Below are 17,758 nucleotides of genomic sequence, written 5' to 3' on the forward strand. Positions count from 1 at the left end.
TGTTTTGGCCACTAGCCCATTTTTTGACCTGTACACCATCTGGGGGCCTCTGGTTCCTTCCTTTTGTCTTTTGTCACACGTTGACACACTGCTTTGGCCACCCTGCTTTGGCCATCGCAAGTGTGATCTTACAACTTCCACTGTGGGCTGGCTCTCCATTAATTGCAGCATTAATCCTAGTCATTATACTAGCTACACACATAGTCTGTGAGCCCTGCAGTGTGTGTGCCAAGGCCACATTCACGTGAAGAAAAAGCAGCATGCTGCTTAGCAACGAATGTTTGTGTGGGTGTGCGCTTCCAGTAATGGAAATAATGCATTGAGATAATGTATTTGCATTTACACATTCATACACTGTGGCCGAGGCTGCCATACATCAGCTAAACATTCACACTCATTTACACTCCGATGGCGCAGCATCAGGGGCAATTCAGGGTTCTGTTTCTTGCCCAAATACACTTTGACATGGAACCGCAGGGCCAGGAATCAAACCACCAACCTTCAGATCGGTAGGTGACCGCTTGATGCTGCCCCGTACATCTAATGGTGTCGCTGCTAATAGATGCAAGAAGGATAATTCAAATGACATTTGAAGTCCTCCCTTCCAGAGTAGCCTATTCCATTTAACTTCTCCAACTTTGTGACATAACTTGCTGTACAACAGAGACTATTGAGATCTTTCAAATCTTTAGCTGATGTATCAATACAGTAATATTCTGTTTTTAAGCTAAATTAATACTTGAGCTGTTTTTAATGTGTATAAGTTTGTATTCATTTGAGAAAGATAAAGATTGGAGGTGTGAGAAGTTTTGAGTGTAGAATGTGTAGCTCTTACCCGTCTGCATGATGTCTTAAGTACTGCTTAAGGACTGCTGGTTGGATTGTGTAACAAAAGGTGATGGAGCTGTTTGGGTATGTGCATGTGAGTGTGTACATGTACTGTATGTGTTTGTAGTTATGCTTAATACTCTGACAGAGGCATTTGGAGTATCATTCTGAAACTCTGTCATTTTTCATCTAAAGATCATAAATGACCTGTGAAAAGAACGCTATTTTTATATAGTTTTTATTAATGCCTCTGCCCGGGCAGATTTTTCCCGCAAAGTCACAAAATGATTTACGGCAGGTAGACGGCCCTACAGTCACACATTCTAAGGGTCACAGATTTCGGTGTAACACTGGAAAAGCCTGTGTTAGTGTATCCAGCCAGGTAAAATGTAGCATGAGATTTCTTTATATATGCCTAATTGTATTTTAATGTTATTTTAGAAGTTATCTGCTGTAGTTATGGCTGATATTGGGGCAGGGTCATCACATAAAAGAAGGAAATTAAACAAAGATAAACTAAAAGCTAAAAGGGAAAGTGAAAGACAACGGCCGATAACGCGAGTCACACTCGGTCGGGCTATCAACAGATTGAGACAATTACGTGATTGTAAATTAGTCAAAAACGTCCCCAAATCGGCCCTCAGGTATGTAATATGTTTATTTAATTCATAAAACAACTTCAGATTGCGCCATGTGGTTGTACGCTAGTAGCTGACATTAAATTATGTCCCTCTTCCATTTAGTGCGGACGCTTTATTCCTTTTAGTCCATGTCAGTGTGCCTACTGTTTTCTTTTCCCTTGTCCCCCTGTAACGTTACTTGTGTAAAGCGTCCTTTGGTTTCATGAAATGTGCTTTATTAATTAAATAAGTTATTGTTAAATTGGTTGCTACAACAATCTCTTAATGCTTTGGCTTGTGACACAGTGACAGTGAAAACTTTACTCGGTTTAGCTCACAAGACATGCCGGCTAAGTTACCGTAAGCAACACTTGAAATGCATCTGTAACTTATTCTCTTATTGTAAATGAATGGTTTTCTGTCTGAGCAAAACATTCATCGCAACTATATGACCTCCCGGTAATGCTAACTCAGAAATCTAAGCAAAGTTGTTGTCTTTGAAATGCCTTTTCAACAACTGCTCGGGAAAGTGTTCCTCCCTAATTGTTATTTTTTCAATACCTCTAGAAAAGAACCCATAGTCAGAAAACAATATAGATCTGATGCCCTGCTGTTGAATCAAACTAAACTTGAATAAAACAAGATATGTCTAAAGCAAGCTGGTGTTCAAGTCATTTTCAGTATCAGCAGAATAGTTTCTTTCTTGGTCCTGTGAGCTCTATCAGTAATATTTCCTTTCTTTTCCTTTCCTCTCCCAGGACAATTTATTTCCCCCGCACAACTTATTATTCTGTTGTGATTAAAACAGACAACTCGTCTGTAGCAGAACAAGTCTGTGCAACAGTGCTTTGAGATCAAATTGGAAAAGAACTCTTTTCAATTACTGTATCTGCACTATCCCACGTCACATCTAAATTTAACTCTGTTGAATTTCCTCTTTTAAATATCCTTATTTCTACTGCAGACTATTACTTTTATATTCAAGTTTCTGCAATAATGGGACCCAGAGAAATTTATTTAAGTTTCTCTCAGAAAATGTTTTAAAATAATTTGAAAACAACTTTATTTGTAGAGAAGCCTAAAGAGTGGGTCATGTGTAGAATTACCGTGTAGCAAGATGTCCATGCAGGCTGAGTGATTTTCTATATTTTATCCTTATACTGTATCTCTGTACATGATATCAGTCTGCATGTTTCCAAAGAGTCTCAGATAAAAGCTGTTTCACAGAAATTCAGTGCACATTATCATTATGTAGTACTAGTATTTTGGTAACAAAAGGGCAACACAATGGCAAAAAAAGAGAATTGAAGGGCTATATCTAAAATTGGACCACAGAAATCAGTTTATGTTATGGTCAGTGAGGTGAGCAAAGCAGTGCTAGTGAAGTAGGGAATGAGTCACTGGCTGACATGAAGCAAAGGATGTGTTTTGACTGACACAATCCGGTTATGCCCGTTAGTATGATGTATCCTGTTTAAAATGATATCACAGGCACCGTCTGTGTTTAAAGCTGTTTCTGGATCAAAACTGGAGACCAGATGAACACTAATAACTAAAGACTCGCCAAATGATTTCTGTAGCTCCAAATGATGGGCTTCCTGTAATGAGCTATTATGATAATCATTTGTTGAACAGATGTTTTCTATGCTGTTCATATTATTAAGATGTTTACTGGTTATAATAATAATATTAATAGTAACAGTAATAATAATAATTAATACTTTATTAATCCCGCAAAGGAAATTACAATGTTTGTTATTATCCACATTGCACACAGGACTGAATTTCACACACATGCACCTATACATGCACTAATGGAGAGATGTCAGAGTGAGAGGGCTGCAGCTGTTGATGGACAGGCGCCCCAAGCAGTTGGGGGTTCGGTGCCTTGCTCAAGAGCACCTTGGCAGTGCCCAGGAGGTGAACTGGCACGTTTCTAGCTACCAGTCCACCACCATACTTTGGTCCATATTAGGACTTGGACAATCGACCCTCCAGTTCCCAAACCAACTCCCTACACACTGAGCTACTGCCACCCCCAATAAGATGTGACCTCGTAAGTTTTGGGTCTTGAACTCGCAATCTTCGGGTCTTAAGGCCAGCGCTGATCTCAGTGAGCTATTGCACAGATGATCTCACCTCAAGAATAAACAGACATACAGTAGGCCTGAGGCCTGTACTACGAAGCAAGATTGGGGGTTACCGAGGTAACTTAAGGTTCAACCCAGGGTTTTGTGTATCACGACGGTGGACCACTTGTTACCGGGTTCAATCGCCGTGGTAACTTATGCTGAACACCTAACCTGCTCGGGAGCATTATGGTTATGTTGGAGATTAGAGATCAACCGGTGTAAAAGCACCGCCTACTGACCAATCAATACTCGATTGATTACGGCGTCACCGTTCTTAGAAGATCAGGTGGAGCTCGGTGCGCAGAGAGAGAGAGGTGCTCTCATAAAAAACATAAAACATTTAGAGAAACATTAACGTTAACATTCCCCGATGGGTATCTTTATGAAAGATATAGATTTTCAGCGGAGGGAATTACGTATAGGCAATTTGCCGTGTGTTGCCAATGCGCACATCGGTTTGAATTATGTTTTTATATATTTTATTTTCTCTCACCATCGCTTACCACTGCCAGGGTTGCAACTGAAATAATAGGCTAAAGCAACGACAGTTTATGGACAACAAAAGTGTAATTATGGTCAGATCTTGGTCCTGACTGATGGGGAAGTGATATTGATAAGTGTTTCACGCATAACAGCATCTACTTTTTTTGCCATCTTTCCTTCCTGCGTTTTGCCTGTAAAACCGTGTCCATGTTCTTCATATTTATGTAGAATTAGCTCTTCTGATGTAAAATATGCGGCTCTGGTAGATGTTTGCTATTGGCCATGCTGTGCATACACCGTCTCTTTTATGTGAACGCGGGCGCCGGTGGTTTGGGAAACCCTGGGTTGATTGTACTAGCTGTTAACCAGCTTATGCGGGACTGCGGTTGTTAGGTTAGGTGAAGACGGGTAACTGAAATAAATCCAGGGCATGTTGATCTTGAGTCGTAGTACAGGCCTCTGGTGTTTGTTCAATCTTATTGTATAGTACCCTACCATATTAACATGTTATCACTTACATATAAAATTATCTTCAAATAACTTTTAAATAACAATTTAATAGTAATAAACTCCTTTAAACATGTATTGTACTGTGGTGTGACCTGTATTCTGGAGTCAAAGGAGGCTTTATTTCTCTATTTAAAGTCTTCCGCGTGACCTATGGGCTAACATGCATAGCTGCAACATTCTCAGTTTGATTCTAGCCAGGAATCTTTGTTGCATGCCTTCTCTCTCTAATCTTGTTTCCTGTCTTTCTCTATACTAGTATCAACTCTCCAATACAAATCTAAAACATCTGTTCATACTATATGACCACAACAGTCTTTCCCTTCCTCTCTGTCATTTTGTCACAGGGTGAGGGAGAGCCATTGATGGCTACCTGGCTCTCCACTTCAAACAGTAGCTTGCTCTCCAAACACCCCAAATTAATCTGTCTCTACAGCTGTCCACAACAAATTCTGCTTTATTTCAAAGGGCTTAGTCTGGATCACAGCAGCCCCCACAGCTGTTGAATGGCTGTCTGCTGTCAGAGATATCGTAATTACAAACTGAGCCCACACCATTAAGCCAACAAAGTAGTGCATAAATATGACAGGGGAGGGTTTTGTAAAGTACTGGAGTTGCAGAGATGTAATTACTTAAGATATATTGTTTTACAGCAGGAAGTCATTGAAGGTCTCAGAAGCCAAAATTGAAATTGGCAAAAGTCACAAGTCTTAATGTATGATGATGTGCACTTGAAGGCAGCATATGCTGCATCATTAGGGTGGGGAGAGCAGGGAGCTGCTGTATCCAAACACTACAGTATGCTTATTCTTTGAGCAGGCAGTGTCGGTAATCTGCTGAGAAAGGCTCTTTGTGTAAACAAACTGCTGAGATTGCCTGTACAGCGCAGCAAAATCTAATCTATGAACATACACTGGAATGTCTGTAGCCTGGCTTTAACTGTTGTGACAGTGTGAGTTGGATTTAAAGCATTTATGTCTCAGTGTGAATGGTATGGTTCATGTTTAAAGTGGACATATTAAGCTTTTCCGTATTTTCTGTCATATCTACAATGTTATAATGTCAGATTTTCATGTTAAACGTGGACAAAACTTCAAACAATGAGGTAACCGCATTTTAGAGAAATCCCTGTGAGTTAAAATTTTCAGATTTCCAACTATTCTGAACTCTCTGGTTTCAACAGTTTTTTCTACTCTCGGCTAAGTGTTACGCAACTCTAAGCTGGCCTTCTGTGATTGGTCATCTGCTCCAGGTAGGCAGGACTGGAGTGGGTTTTTTTTTAGTTTTTTTTTAAGCTACTGCTTAAAACTGTGTTATCATTGTCACTTGGAGCTACATGCTAACGGCTGTAAAAGATGTCATCTTGGCTGCCAATGTTGTTAAATTTCCCAATTCCAGGTCACATTACTGCTGAAACATGTCTGATTGGGTAGTATTTGGTTCAGAAGCCTTTATCTATCTTGATGGTAGAAAGTGCTGCTTCGTTCCATTACAATCTTACGTTAGCATACTGCTAACTATTAAGTAGCTGCATGCTAACGTCAGACAGCTGTAATCTTGGCTGTCAATGTTGGTCATTTCTCCCCAATTTTGTGTAACATAACTGCTGGGACATATCCGGTTGTGTAATATTTGGTTTAGAAGCCGTACAAAGTCCTGCTATGTCCTCTGTTGCAGTAGCTCCAGCTACTGAGTTACTAGGGAAACAAAAGTGCAGCGCAGTGGAGATTTCAAGGAAACATGCTGCCCAATCAGAGCAGACTGGGCTTTTTCGAGAGGAAGGATTAAAGAGACAGGCGCTGCAACAGAGCGTCTCATACAGAGGGTGAATACAGGTGCAGCAGCCGTGGGCAGTATGAGAAAGATAAAGTGAACATTAAAGCATGTAAACATGTCCTAGTACAAACACAGTATGAACCTGAAAATGCTATATAATAGTTCCCCTTTACATAGTGTTCACGAGCTTCTTCAAACACTTACCCACTCATCACCATGAACCACCCTGTTCCTTTCTGGTCTTTGTTAGCATGGTGTCCACCTGATCAGGGGTTGTTGCCTCAGTCATTTCAAACTGGATTTACAGTAACTCACAGAAACCTAAAAGAAAATTTTTTTTTTTTCTCTTGCTTGTCTTTTTTTATTGAGTACATATTGTATCATATCAGTACATACTGAGTAAAACCAATCAGACTGTATTAGTAGATTGTCAAATAGGTGATGGACAGCTGAGTACCAAATGAATTGTTAGTTGTTAGTTAATAATTTCAGTCCTTTATCTCTATCTAAGATCGATTTTCAAAAAACACTGGCACATTTTAAAGCCTGACCTCGAACTGTCATCTGTAACAGCCTGGAAATGCGAGATAGAAATGATCACGCAGACAACGATGTTTTCTCTCCGGTAGCTCCACCGAGAATTGTTGTATTTAAAATAAATGCAAAAAGATATTTGAATGCACAATTACAACAATTACTCACTTTCAGGTGAACATTAACAAAAATAGTAAAAATAGTAAAAACAAAAGCTTACATATACACTCTTAAATATGCTTTAAATAAACAAAACATTATTTAAACATATCAATTTCTCTGTAAAGTCTCTTACTTCAAATGAACAGTTTCCAAAAATAGCAACACAATATACGGTCATTTTTACTACACACATCCATTGAGTCTGTGCATACATACACCACGTGTACCTTTCATGTCCCACCAGTACCAAACTGTAATGGCCGCTAGGAGTCACGTTAGACTGCTAATATTTCACTAAGCACTTAACATAAATATACAGCTTCTAACACATCTAAAACAAAACCAAAACGCACAAAGAATTTCGCTAACATATTTCTTACAGTTTAAGCACATAAACATTCATTTTCATACCTGGAAATGCGAGATAGAAATGATCACTCAGGCAACGATGTTTTCTCTCCGGTAGAAGAGAATGAGGCATCGCGCTGAGAGCTCCCGCTTCCGACCTTGCAGACATAACTAATCAATCACAGATCAGTTTTCTCAAAAAGGTTAAACTAACAGATCACAGATCCGAAATCTTTAACAGGTAGCTACAGCCTACATATACAAATGTTCTCAAACAGTATTTACTATGTTAAACATTTTAGAAACGTTTTTTTACCTTCTTGAAATGTTTTTTACCTTCTTGAAAGGACCAACAGTTTAACAAGCTTTTCGTGTTTACATTTACTTTTATGAATTTACTTTACTCATGAATTAAATTATGATCTTTTTGATCTTTGACTCAACAATTTCAAAATTGTGTATCAAATCACCAATTTCAAAATTGTGTATCAAATCACTCTATTACATCATCCACCTATTTTTCTAACAAAAGGGGGTAAAAACATAATGGATCACTTAGTCCGCGCCAATTCTTAGCATAATAACAAGCCCAGTTAATTAAAACAGACATGCCTGCACCCTCTTCCCAAGGCCAACTACCGCTGGTTGCGCACAGTGCAATAACTCTAAAAACGGATCATTGTTCCCACCCCCACACAGACAAAACATTCCCCATCAACAGCATCATCACTTCCACACACGTGATCTATATCAGCGGTCCCAAACCTTTTTTGTGCCACAGACCGGTTTCATGTTAGACATATTTTCAAGGACCGGTCTTGAAGAAATGAAATGAAAATGATACGACAGCATGAAAACAAATATTCAATAATATATCTTATATGAAAACAAATGTAAAATGCATGAAAAACACAATTTACCTTAACGATGTATCGGTGGGAGCCCTGCGCTTGTTTCTGTGCAACCATACGGTTCCATCTGGGGGTAACAGGAGACAGTGACACACGAAGTGCGTTCCTTATGTCCATTTTATTCCGTGATTTTGTTTTGATTGCTGTCACGTCAGAAAGTCCCGCTTCACAAAGATAGGATGTTGGAAATGGAAGCAGGGTTTTCAGTGCTTTTGTGGCGATCTCAAGATATTCAGCCTTGATTTTCAGCCAAAACACGGGCAGAGTTGTTGTCCACCGTCATTTGTAATCTCCAGCAGCTGATCTTCCTCTCGCACGGACAAGCTCGATACACCTGGTTTGTTCAGAAATAGGTCTCGGATCTATTCCTTCGCAGTTCGCTGGTCTTTGCTGGTTGGAAAGTAACGCTCAAACTCCTTTGAAAGCAGTGATCCTTCACCAGCTGGGAGACTGAAGGCCCAGGCTCAGTCTCTTCCAAAATCCCGGCTAATGTTTGAAACATGTCATATATTCCTCTGTCCACTCGCCGTCCCCACATTTCCAGTTTGGCTTTAAATGCAGCTACTTTATCTGCCAATTTGAAGACAGTTGTCATTTTCCCCTGAAGTGACAGATTGAGTTCATTGAGCAGACTGAATATGTCGCACAAGTAAGCGAGTTTTGTGACCCACTCCTCGTCACTGAAATGAGCTGCTGAAATTTCTGAAAGAAATCTCTGCAGTGGCTCTCGTAACTCAAACACTCTGGTCAGCGATTTCCCTCTTGATAGCCATCTTATTTCTGTGTATAAGAGAAGGCGTTTGTGCTCTGCATCCATCTCTTCACAAAGCTCGAATAAACGGGAGTTTAGTACATGTACTTTGACGTGGTATTGACTTTAACAACCTCATTCAATACATTGTTAAGTCCAGGTGACATTTTTCGGCTGGCCAGCATTTCTCTGTGAATGACACAGTGCGTAGACTCACCTCCAGGTGCAAACTCCTTAATCCAAGTAGTTAAACCAGAAAGCCGTCCAGTCATGGCAGCAGCTCCATCTGTGCATATGCCGACACAAAAGGACCTATCCAGTTTTCCTGATATGTAATCATCCAGGACTTGAATAGTTCTGCAGCTGTGGTGTTGGTGTGGCAACAATAGTGCACATAACATATCCTCATGCACATCCTCCTCATAAAGATATCACACATAAACAAGTAGTATTGCCTTGTTCTCAATATCAGTAGACTCGTCAACCTGGATTGCATACCACGGTGACTTCTTATTCCTTTCCAACAATTGCGCCTCAATGTCCTCTGCTATTTCCTCAATACGCCTAGTGACGGTGCTAGCCGAAAGAGGCACTTGTGCTATCTTTTTAACTGAAGCCTCTCCTACAACTTCACGGCAAATGTCCTTAGCAGGATCAGTTCTTCACCAATCGTAAAGGTTTTTTTAGCCTTAGCTATGCAGTTAGCCACTAAGTATGATGCTCTCAGTGAACTCAAATTTGTTGATGTGGTGCCCCTCAGCAATTGCTTCTGTCCTTCGCGTTCACATTTTTTTTCTTCAAAAAATTCCAAAGGTTTGTCTTTTAATGCGGGGTGCTTGGTCTCCACGTGCCAAATAACTTTTGAAGGCTTCATTGCCTCATTTGCTAGCTTGTCACCACATATTATGCAGAGCGGGCTTGGCACATGAGAATCACCTGTTGCGATAAATCCGTATTTTAAGTAGGCCTCCCGGTATTGTCTGTTAAATTTCTTTTTCTTTGAAGTTGTGTGCTCCTCTTCTGTCTCCTCCTCCGCGGGCCTTTTCGTCTGAGCAAAGAAGCTCTGCAAAGATGTTTATTTACTCACATTTTAGCAAGTTTGTGGGCTTCATTGAGCGGTAAATATCATGTGACATGTTTCAAGAGGAAGAGAAGGGAGAGAATCCGGTCATTTTTCCAAATAAAACATCTTTCAGACTCTGATACACAATTAAACGGAAATAATGTTATTTTTTTTTTTCTGTGCAGCCCGGTACCAAATGATCCACGGACTGGTACCGGTCTGCGGACCGGTGTTTGGGGAACACTGATCTATATGATACGCTGTCCCTGTGGCTTTGAATATGTTGGGAAAAACCACCAGAAAATGAAAACAAGGATCAGTGAGCACTAAAACAGAGAAACAATCGGGTTTATCCCGTTTCACCATGACATCGCCTCATTAAGCTTCTTTGGCATTGAACAGGTCACCCTACCACCCAGGGGTGGTGACTATGACAAACTACTCAAACAGTGTGAGGCCTACTGGATACACACTCTGCAAACATCGGCTCCTAGGGGACTTAATGATGAATTCATTCTTAATATGTTCTTGTGATTCTGAACATGTTTTCTAATTATTTTCTGTATATGCCTTTTTACCTAAGATTCACCTGAGGGATTCCCTGTCCAGCTCTTAACAGTGCTGGATACATATGAATATGCAAATATATTATCAGGACTATATTATGTGTCCTGTTGATTGTGTCCATGTATGCACTGATGCTGCATCAATCTTTTGAGGCCCTGATGGTTTTTTGTACTTGTATAATAGTATGGAGTTTTGTAAGTAATATTTATGATGTTGACTTTTTCTATTTTTCTATACATTTTAGTGTTATTTAACACAGAAAGTAAAGTATGAAGTTATTGACCATTGATTGTTTTGTGAGGACTTGTGTTTATTGTGATATTTTTTTCTTTATTTATCTATTAATGGATAAGGTACCAGCAGGTTTTGTAAATATGTCTGTCTATGAATGCTTTATATAATTTTTTGTGTGCATTCATTCTACAAAAATCGACATCCATCATAGATTTCTCTGGTATGATAAGTATTATTATTTTTTTATTTTTTTTTACCTTTATTTATTCAGGGAAGGTTCACTGAGAGGCAGCCTCTCTTTTGCAGGAACACCCTGATCACATTCACACAGTTACACATTCATACCTGGAATTATTATTGTTACTATAGAGAGTGTTGTATTTAAGTTTAAGCTCTATCTATAGTAATGGATATGTGAATGAAAGTTATGAATTCATGCCTGATTTCATGTGGAAGTTGTTGATTGGTGCACAAAAACAGTCACCTCCTACAAAAGATGGCTTCTCAGGATGTAACACCATTTTCCTGAAGATGGTCTAGTACCGAAACGTTGCTTACTATTAAACTTTATATTTTTTGCAAGTTGACAGTGTGTGGGAGTTTCTTTGCAGTAGTTTTGTATCTCTAAAAATATCAAATATTTGCTGATTGATGCTTCACAAATTCTACTTGTCATCACACTTGATATTTTGGAGACCCCTTTTTCCACATACCTATTCTCTCCTCTTCTGTCTTCCTTTTTCACTTCAATTCTCGTGGATTAACTGGCTCTATTCCCAATCTCTCTCTCACTCTCACTCTCTCTCCCTCTCTCTCTGCCTCTCTTTTACTCTCCTGAGGTTGTTACTCTCACAATGTCCCGGTGGCAAAGCAGCCATTTGCTGCATGGGAACCAGCTCCTTCAATAATGGATGTGCACTCCAGTAGCTTGATGGCTGAGTGGGTTTTTGAGAAGGCCGATGTCAAGCATCTGGAGAACCGAGTGACATATAAACATAGCAGTGTGTGATGGTGTTTTCTGTTGGACTCTTTTTATATTTTTAAGCCCGTCAACATGTCAGCTGTGAGCAGAGCACAGTGTTCACATTCTGCTAACCTTGTTTAATATGTAACCTGCAAGTTGTTATCAATGTCACGCCAGGCGAGTCTAATCCTGCCGTTATCCAGCACTGAAGCAGAGAGTGTCGCTGCTTCCAGGCAGCCAGGGCCCGAGGTCTGACTTGTTCTAACATCCACACATCCTCCTGCAGCCTGACCCACCAGGAAAACAGGCAGGGAGAAAATGAGTAAGGCACATGAGAGGCCAGTGTGTGGGAGGGAGACGGTCGTGGGCTGCGAAAGAGAGAAGAGGTCATTGACAAATGAGCAAATGAAATAGACAGAGACCACAAAGTGAGAGAAGGAAGAATACGAGACAAACAGGTAGATGGAAGCCGCTCATCTCACTCTTTTCTGGCTGAACCTCTCCTCTCTGATTGCTCCAATCACAAGAGTGAGACAAAAGGTTAAAGCTGCTCTATTCTGAGAATTGTTAATTAGCCCCAAGCCAGTGTTCACCATTGTACCAGTATTTGATTTCCTCCCACTGCAGTGACTATGTTGTTTATTCCATTTGTTTTTAGCTCATTGTGGTGTGTTTGTGGCATGGGCCACTGTTGCTCCACCTCTTTTCCTGACGTGCTCCATTGATCTGTCTCTAATCTAGTTTTGGCTTCCTGACAGAGCTGACTTCCCTGAGGCATTAATTATGCCTCCATGTAAGTTATATCAGTGGGCTCCAGCAGCCAGCACTCTTCTCTGTCTAATCCAGTCGGATCCACGTCTGTGGCCCAGCCACTGCAGCTCTCACCCAATCAGATATATTGAGTATGTGTCGCAAGTGTTTCCCCTAGCTTACACTCCCCTACAGCCATCTGTCCTCGACAGCGCCACTACATCCATTGTTCTAAAGTTCTCTTGTGTAAAGAATGCACTTTGTTGCTGGTGCAGAGCCTCTAATCCACATGAACTTCTCATGGATGAGAAGCTGATTTTGAAAACAGTATGAGCTGGTATCTAGAGGTACAGCTGATCCATGGATTGTTTTACTTTTGAAGATGTGGTAAATTACTGAACTTTTTTTTCTTCACCGGGATATCTTTACTGACACAGGATGCCTGGTTGGTTGGTTGTAGAAGCTGTCTGAGCTGCTTGGTGACCTTTGTCAGTCAGGGTACATTTGGATGTACAAAACCAGGTTCAAGATGAGCTTCATGGTAAAGCGACGGTGGAACAGCATGACGAGCAACTCATCCCTGGACTACACTGTCCATGGAGGAAGTGTTCCAAACCTCCTGTCCCCTGTCCGCTCCGAGGACCTGGGGACCCTCAAGAAAAGACTGTCCATGGAGGTCCTGCGAGGCTGGGCCCCGGACCTAGGGAGCCTGAGTATGGGGCTCAATCTCAATTTGAGTCCAGTGAAATGGCCCTCGCTAGTTACTGTCTGCAAGTGGAAAAAGACCCTGACAGAGAAGCTGAAGAAACGATACTGTGACATTGAGGACGTATCACAGGTTAGAAAGCTTGCATGTGCCAGAAGCTAGGAGACTGATTGACACCTCTGTGTTGTAAGGCCTTCATTTTAAATGTTTAGAATGTTCAGGCTTTTATTGTCCCTTTCTTTCAAACCCTTTATCTAATTAATGACAGATTGGCCATACCTTGTATACAACAATGTATTTGTAAGATACCAGCACACAGATTTGACTTATTTAATCTGTATTTAACTGTATTTGCATCCCACTGAGATTAAGACTCCTCTTCAAGGGCAACCTGGCCAAGAAAGCAGCATCGAGATAAACCGAAGATACAGACAAACAAAAATAAAAAGGCAGCGGTTGAGTCTCATAGGGCAAAGCTTTTAATCTTGACTAAACAAAGATAGCTCCTTAATGACTCTGTCAAAAGACCCTTCATTGTAAGTTTAAACACTGAGAAAGCAGCTACATATGCAACAATAATGAAACCGTCCACCGCTCCTCTGATTTAACATGTTCCATTTCTTATATGCAGTGTAATTTGAAATGGAGCTTTCCGTCAAACAGGTTCCTTAAATTTATGGAATTCATTAGATTCAATATTTCCTATTAGACTTGCGTTGTATCAGTTAATGAAGTAGCTGGCTGGTGATCTATCACGTCAATAACCATTGGCTTTTTAGGTTTCCACTGAGTTTATTTTCACTGCTCTCTGGGTTGTGATATTAATCGCATACTGATGCCTATGATTCAATGTGTTCAGTATCTTCCACTTTACACTGGAGATTGAGGTTTAAACTATGGCTCTTTCAGTTAGCCGAGGGAGAATAAGGAAATGTGTTTCAAATTAATATTTTTATTGATATTTTTCACTGTATACGATATGATACAATACACCTTTATTGTCAGTTTACACTGAAATTCATTTTGTGTTCCCGAGCAGCCCTGCTCAAAAAAAAGAAAAGAAAAATACACACAGATTTAGACAAGTTTAACAATGACACATATAGTACAAAGATGAAGAAAGATCAACAGCCATGACAACGAAACATGTTTCATGATATCCTTGGATCCAGATCTTAATCGGCAGCACACTGATTTTGGTTTAGCAGCAGGATAGACTGATGTTTAAAAGAGTTCTTCATCCTGTTGTATCCAAACGAAGGGACTCTCAATCGCCTGTTAGACGGCAGAAGTTGTTATTCAGAGTTTAAAATACACATGGAGTCAAAAGAGATGCTGTTAGCAAGTCTGAGCATGCTCTTCTTGTGGGCTGTTTGAAAGGAGTGTGCAACAGGTTGAGCAATGTTCTCAGCACAAACTTTGAGTTGATTATATAATTTAGTTTTAAGTTTAGCAGAGCCATGCTGTGCTGCAGTACAGCATGACACTCAGAGAAATAATCTGGCCAATGGAGAAAGTCAAGGTGTCGCTGTATCTTTTTACAAATATGCTCTATGTATTTGTATGAAGATACTTAATTGTCACAGGGAGCACCTACCATTCTGGAGAAAGGCCGAAGATTATTTCCTTGTATACAATGACGTATAATTGACCCCCAGTGTGTAGTACATGCTAGTTTACACTTCATTATAGCTGGAGATGTTTAAGCTGGTGAAACAGGGGTGTCAGGCTGTACAGATGGGGAGTTTAGTCCCTCGGTTGCTCTGGTGGGTGTGAGGAGGATGAAGCAGCACAGCCTCCAGCAGTTAATGGGATTTTAACAATTTATGGTGAATGTTTTCTATGGCAGCGCTCCTGGCAACATGATATTGTTGTTAAACTAACTTTTATTTATTTGTATCTGGGTTCATTTTAAATATCTTTAGAATAGTCATGGCAATGAATGAATACAATACTTTTTTTTTTAAGATTATTTTTTCGGGCATTTATTTTCATGGGACAGATGAAGACATAAAAGGGGAGAGAGAATGACATGCAGCAAAGGGCCGCTGGTCGGAGTCGAACCCGCGGCCGCTGCGTCAAGGAGTAAACCTCTATATATGTGCGCCTGCTCTACCAACTGAGCTAACCCAGCCACGAATGAATACAATACTAAGAATATGGAATACTTTTAACATGTCAGTCTAACTGTACGTACACACCGCCGCCGACTTGAGCTTCTAAGTTACCGGAAGTAATTTTCAATGGAAGCTGGCTTTTCTCAGCTGCAACAAGCGGCAAATCTGTCGGCGTCGCGTTTTGGGCGTTTTTAGCGACTAGAGCATCAAGCAGAAAGTTGAAGTTTGGTCAACTTTATGGTAGTGAGCTATGACGCGGTTCAGCGGCAAACGCCAGCAACCAATCGGAATATAGACGTCCTTTGCGCTGGCTGATTCTGGAGAAACATTCGATGTAAACTTTCGTTCCTACCAAAACATTAGTTCTGAGAAAATGGAGGAAAAGTTCATAATCGCCGTTGCTGGGTTCCCTATCATTTATGATATGACGTTGTTTGCGTATAGGGACCAGTTAACGTTACCTGCCGGTCACATCGTCTCTAAACAGTCCGCTCACAGTGACGTCTTACACGGATCAACAGAGTAGAGTCTGGCGGCTGCTCGCTCTGCCTGCATTCTGCTGCGGTTCAGCGGCTAACGAGCGAGCTAACTGTTAACAGACATTATAGTCATTATATATGTAATTTATAAAATGTTTCTAGTGTCAGTGTATTGGCCATGCAGTGGCTGCTTGTGCTTTTTCTTCAATCGTGTGTTGAACATGATCGAAGAATGCTGCTACGTCAGAGCGGCCAAAGCATCAAAAGCTTCCTCGTACTTTTTGACAAGCGTCCTTGACAGGGCTGGCCAGAGCTTCTTTTGCAGCTCAAGTCGGCGGCGGTGTGTATGTACAGTTAACCGTTCCCACTATCAATTTTGATTTGACCTTTAACTAAGGTGAGCATTACATTCAGGCTAGTCTCGCTTTGCCAGACCCTCCTCCAAAGCACGCTGAAGGAGAGTCTGGCTACTCCACATAGCATTCGGGGATGGGAGGAAAACGTGCTCTGGTTAAATGGCATTTATTTAAACCAATCAGAATCGTCATGGGCGGTGCCAAACTCCGCACAGAGCCGCTGCAAAATAGTAGTTAAGTAGGAGCAGTTAACCATAGTCCTCATAAATCCACCGGATTTAAAATTCCAACACAAAGGAAGCGGAAGGAAACGGAAAATACATGCATCCGGCGGAATTTCCTGCAGCACCGGAGCAATCCCTTAGGTGCAACGCGAAGGTTATAGGTAACATTCAGGCAAACTTATTACGTATTACATATTAAGTATCACCAAATATAAATCTAAATTCAAATTTCTCCATGTATGACTAAGGTATGTTACCTGTTAAGGTTTATGATAAATGATTAATTACATTGACAAGGCAGACTGCCACATGGATCTTCTATTAACACTGTGACAACTCCCAAAGAGGTGATTTAAGGGGTAATAATGATAGTAATGAAAGATTTTATTTAGAGAGCACTTTTCAAGATACTCAACGACAATGTAAAGTAAGGGACCGTTCGGTATTTATGGAATGGACCACTGGAGGAAAATAGGGAGGGTCATGTCTTTTTATTCTTTGTTGAGGGGAGGGTCATCCAATTTTCTTTAGTGTAGGGGGGAGGGTCACCCAACTTTTGTATTCATGAGAACAGCAACATTTCAAAGTGGCTTGTTTGGTGCATATTTATCCATCCATGTAGCTCTCTCAGTCTTGGCCACTACCGCTAACAGATGGGTCCCCCTTGACCGTAGGATTTCCCAAACTGAATAAATCCCGCTTGCACATATAAACACAAAACTGCTTTGCTAGCTCCATCGTGTTGTAACTAAGACATCTGATGAAAAAATAATTTTATTCATTAGCATGATTGCCGTACTGTTTAGTTCAAAAACATCCAAAACACTGTACGAAAACATAGCGGACCAGACACAAGATTTTATTTTGAAAAGTAATTTTGGAGGGTCATCCAAAATTTATTGCTGGTGAAGGGAGGGTCAGGTCTATTTTGGCTAAAGATCCCAAAACTCCTCCGGTGGCCCCTGAAATGAATAACGAACAGTCCCTAAAAGCAATAAATAAATTAAATACAAGAAAGAACCTAGAAAACTCAAAACACAAGACAGGCACAAAGTATTAGAACAAACATTAAAGCAGTTTTTAAAGGTGACTTTTAGTCATTTCTTGAACAGCAACAGATTGGTGCAGTCATATATATGTTTGTGAAGAGAGTTCCAGAAGAACAGGGTGGCTATAGAAAAGGCCCTAGTCCAGTGTTTGGTCCTGGATGGTGGGGACAGAAGGTTGGCATCAGAGGACCAGAGGC

At 40.6% G+C, this 17,758-nt stretch overlaps 1 protein-coding gene across 41 annotated transcripts in view; it reads left to right on the forward strand.

Annotated features, from left to right (window-relative positions):
- dlg2 (discs, large homolog 2 (Drosophila)) overlaps positions 1–17,758 on the forward strand; it is a 261,578-nt gene that overhangs the window by 136,194 nt on the left and 107,626 nt on the right. The window contains exon 1 of one of the 41 annotated variants that reach the window (XM_035991051.1): positions 12,872–13,468. The exons of the other annotated variants lie outside the window; for them this stretch is intronic. Coding sequence (XP_035846944.1) covers positions 13,139–13,468 — 330 coding nt within the window. The 5' untranslated portion in view covers positions 12,872–13,138. Of the gene's footprint in view, positions 1–12,871; positions 13,469–17,758 lie in introns of those variants that run through there. 41 annotated transcript variants of the gene reach the window in all.

This window comes from Sander lucioperca, chromosome 13 (genome assembly GCF_008315115.2).
Source record: "Sander lucioperca isolate FBNREF2018 chromosome 13, SLUC_FBN_1.2, whole genome shotgun sequence".
Classification (NCBI taxonomy): domain Eukaryota; kingdom Metazoa; phylum Chordata; class Actinopteri; order Perciformes; family Percidae; genus Sander; species Sander lucioperca.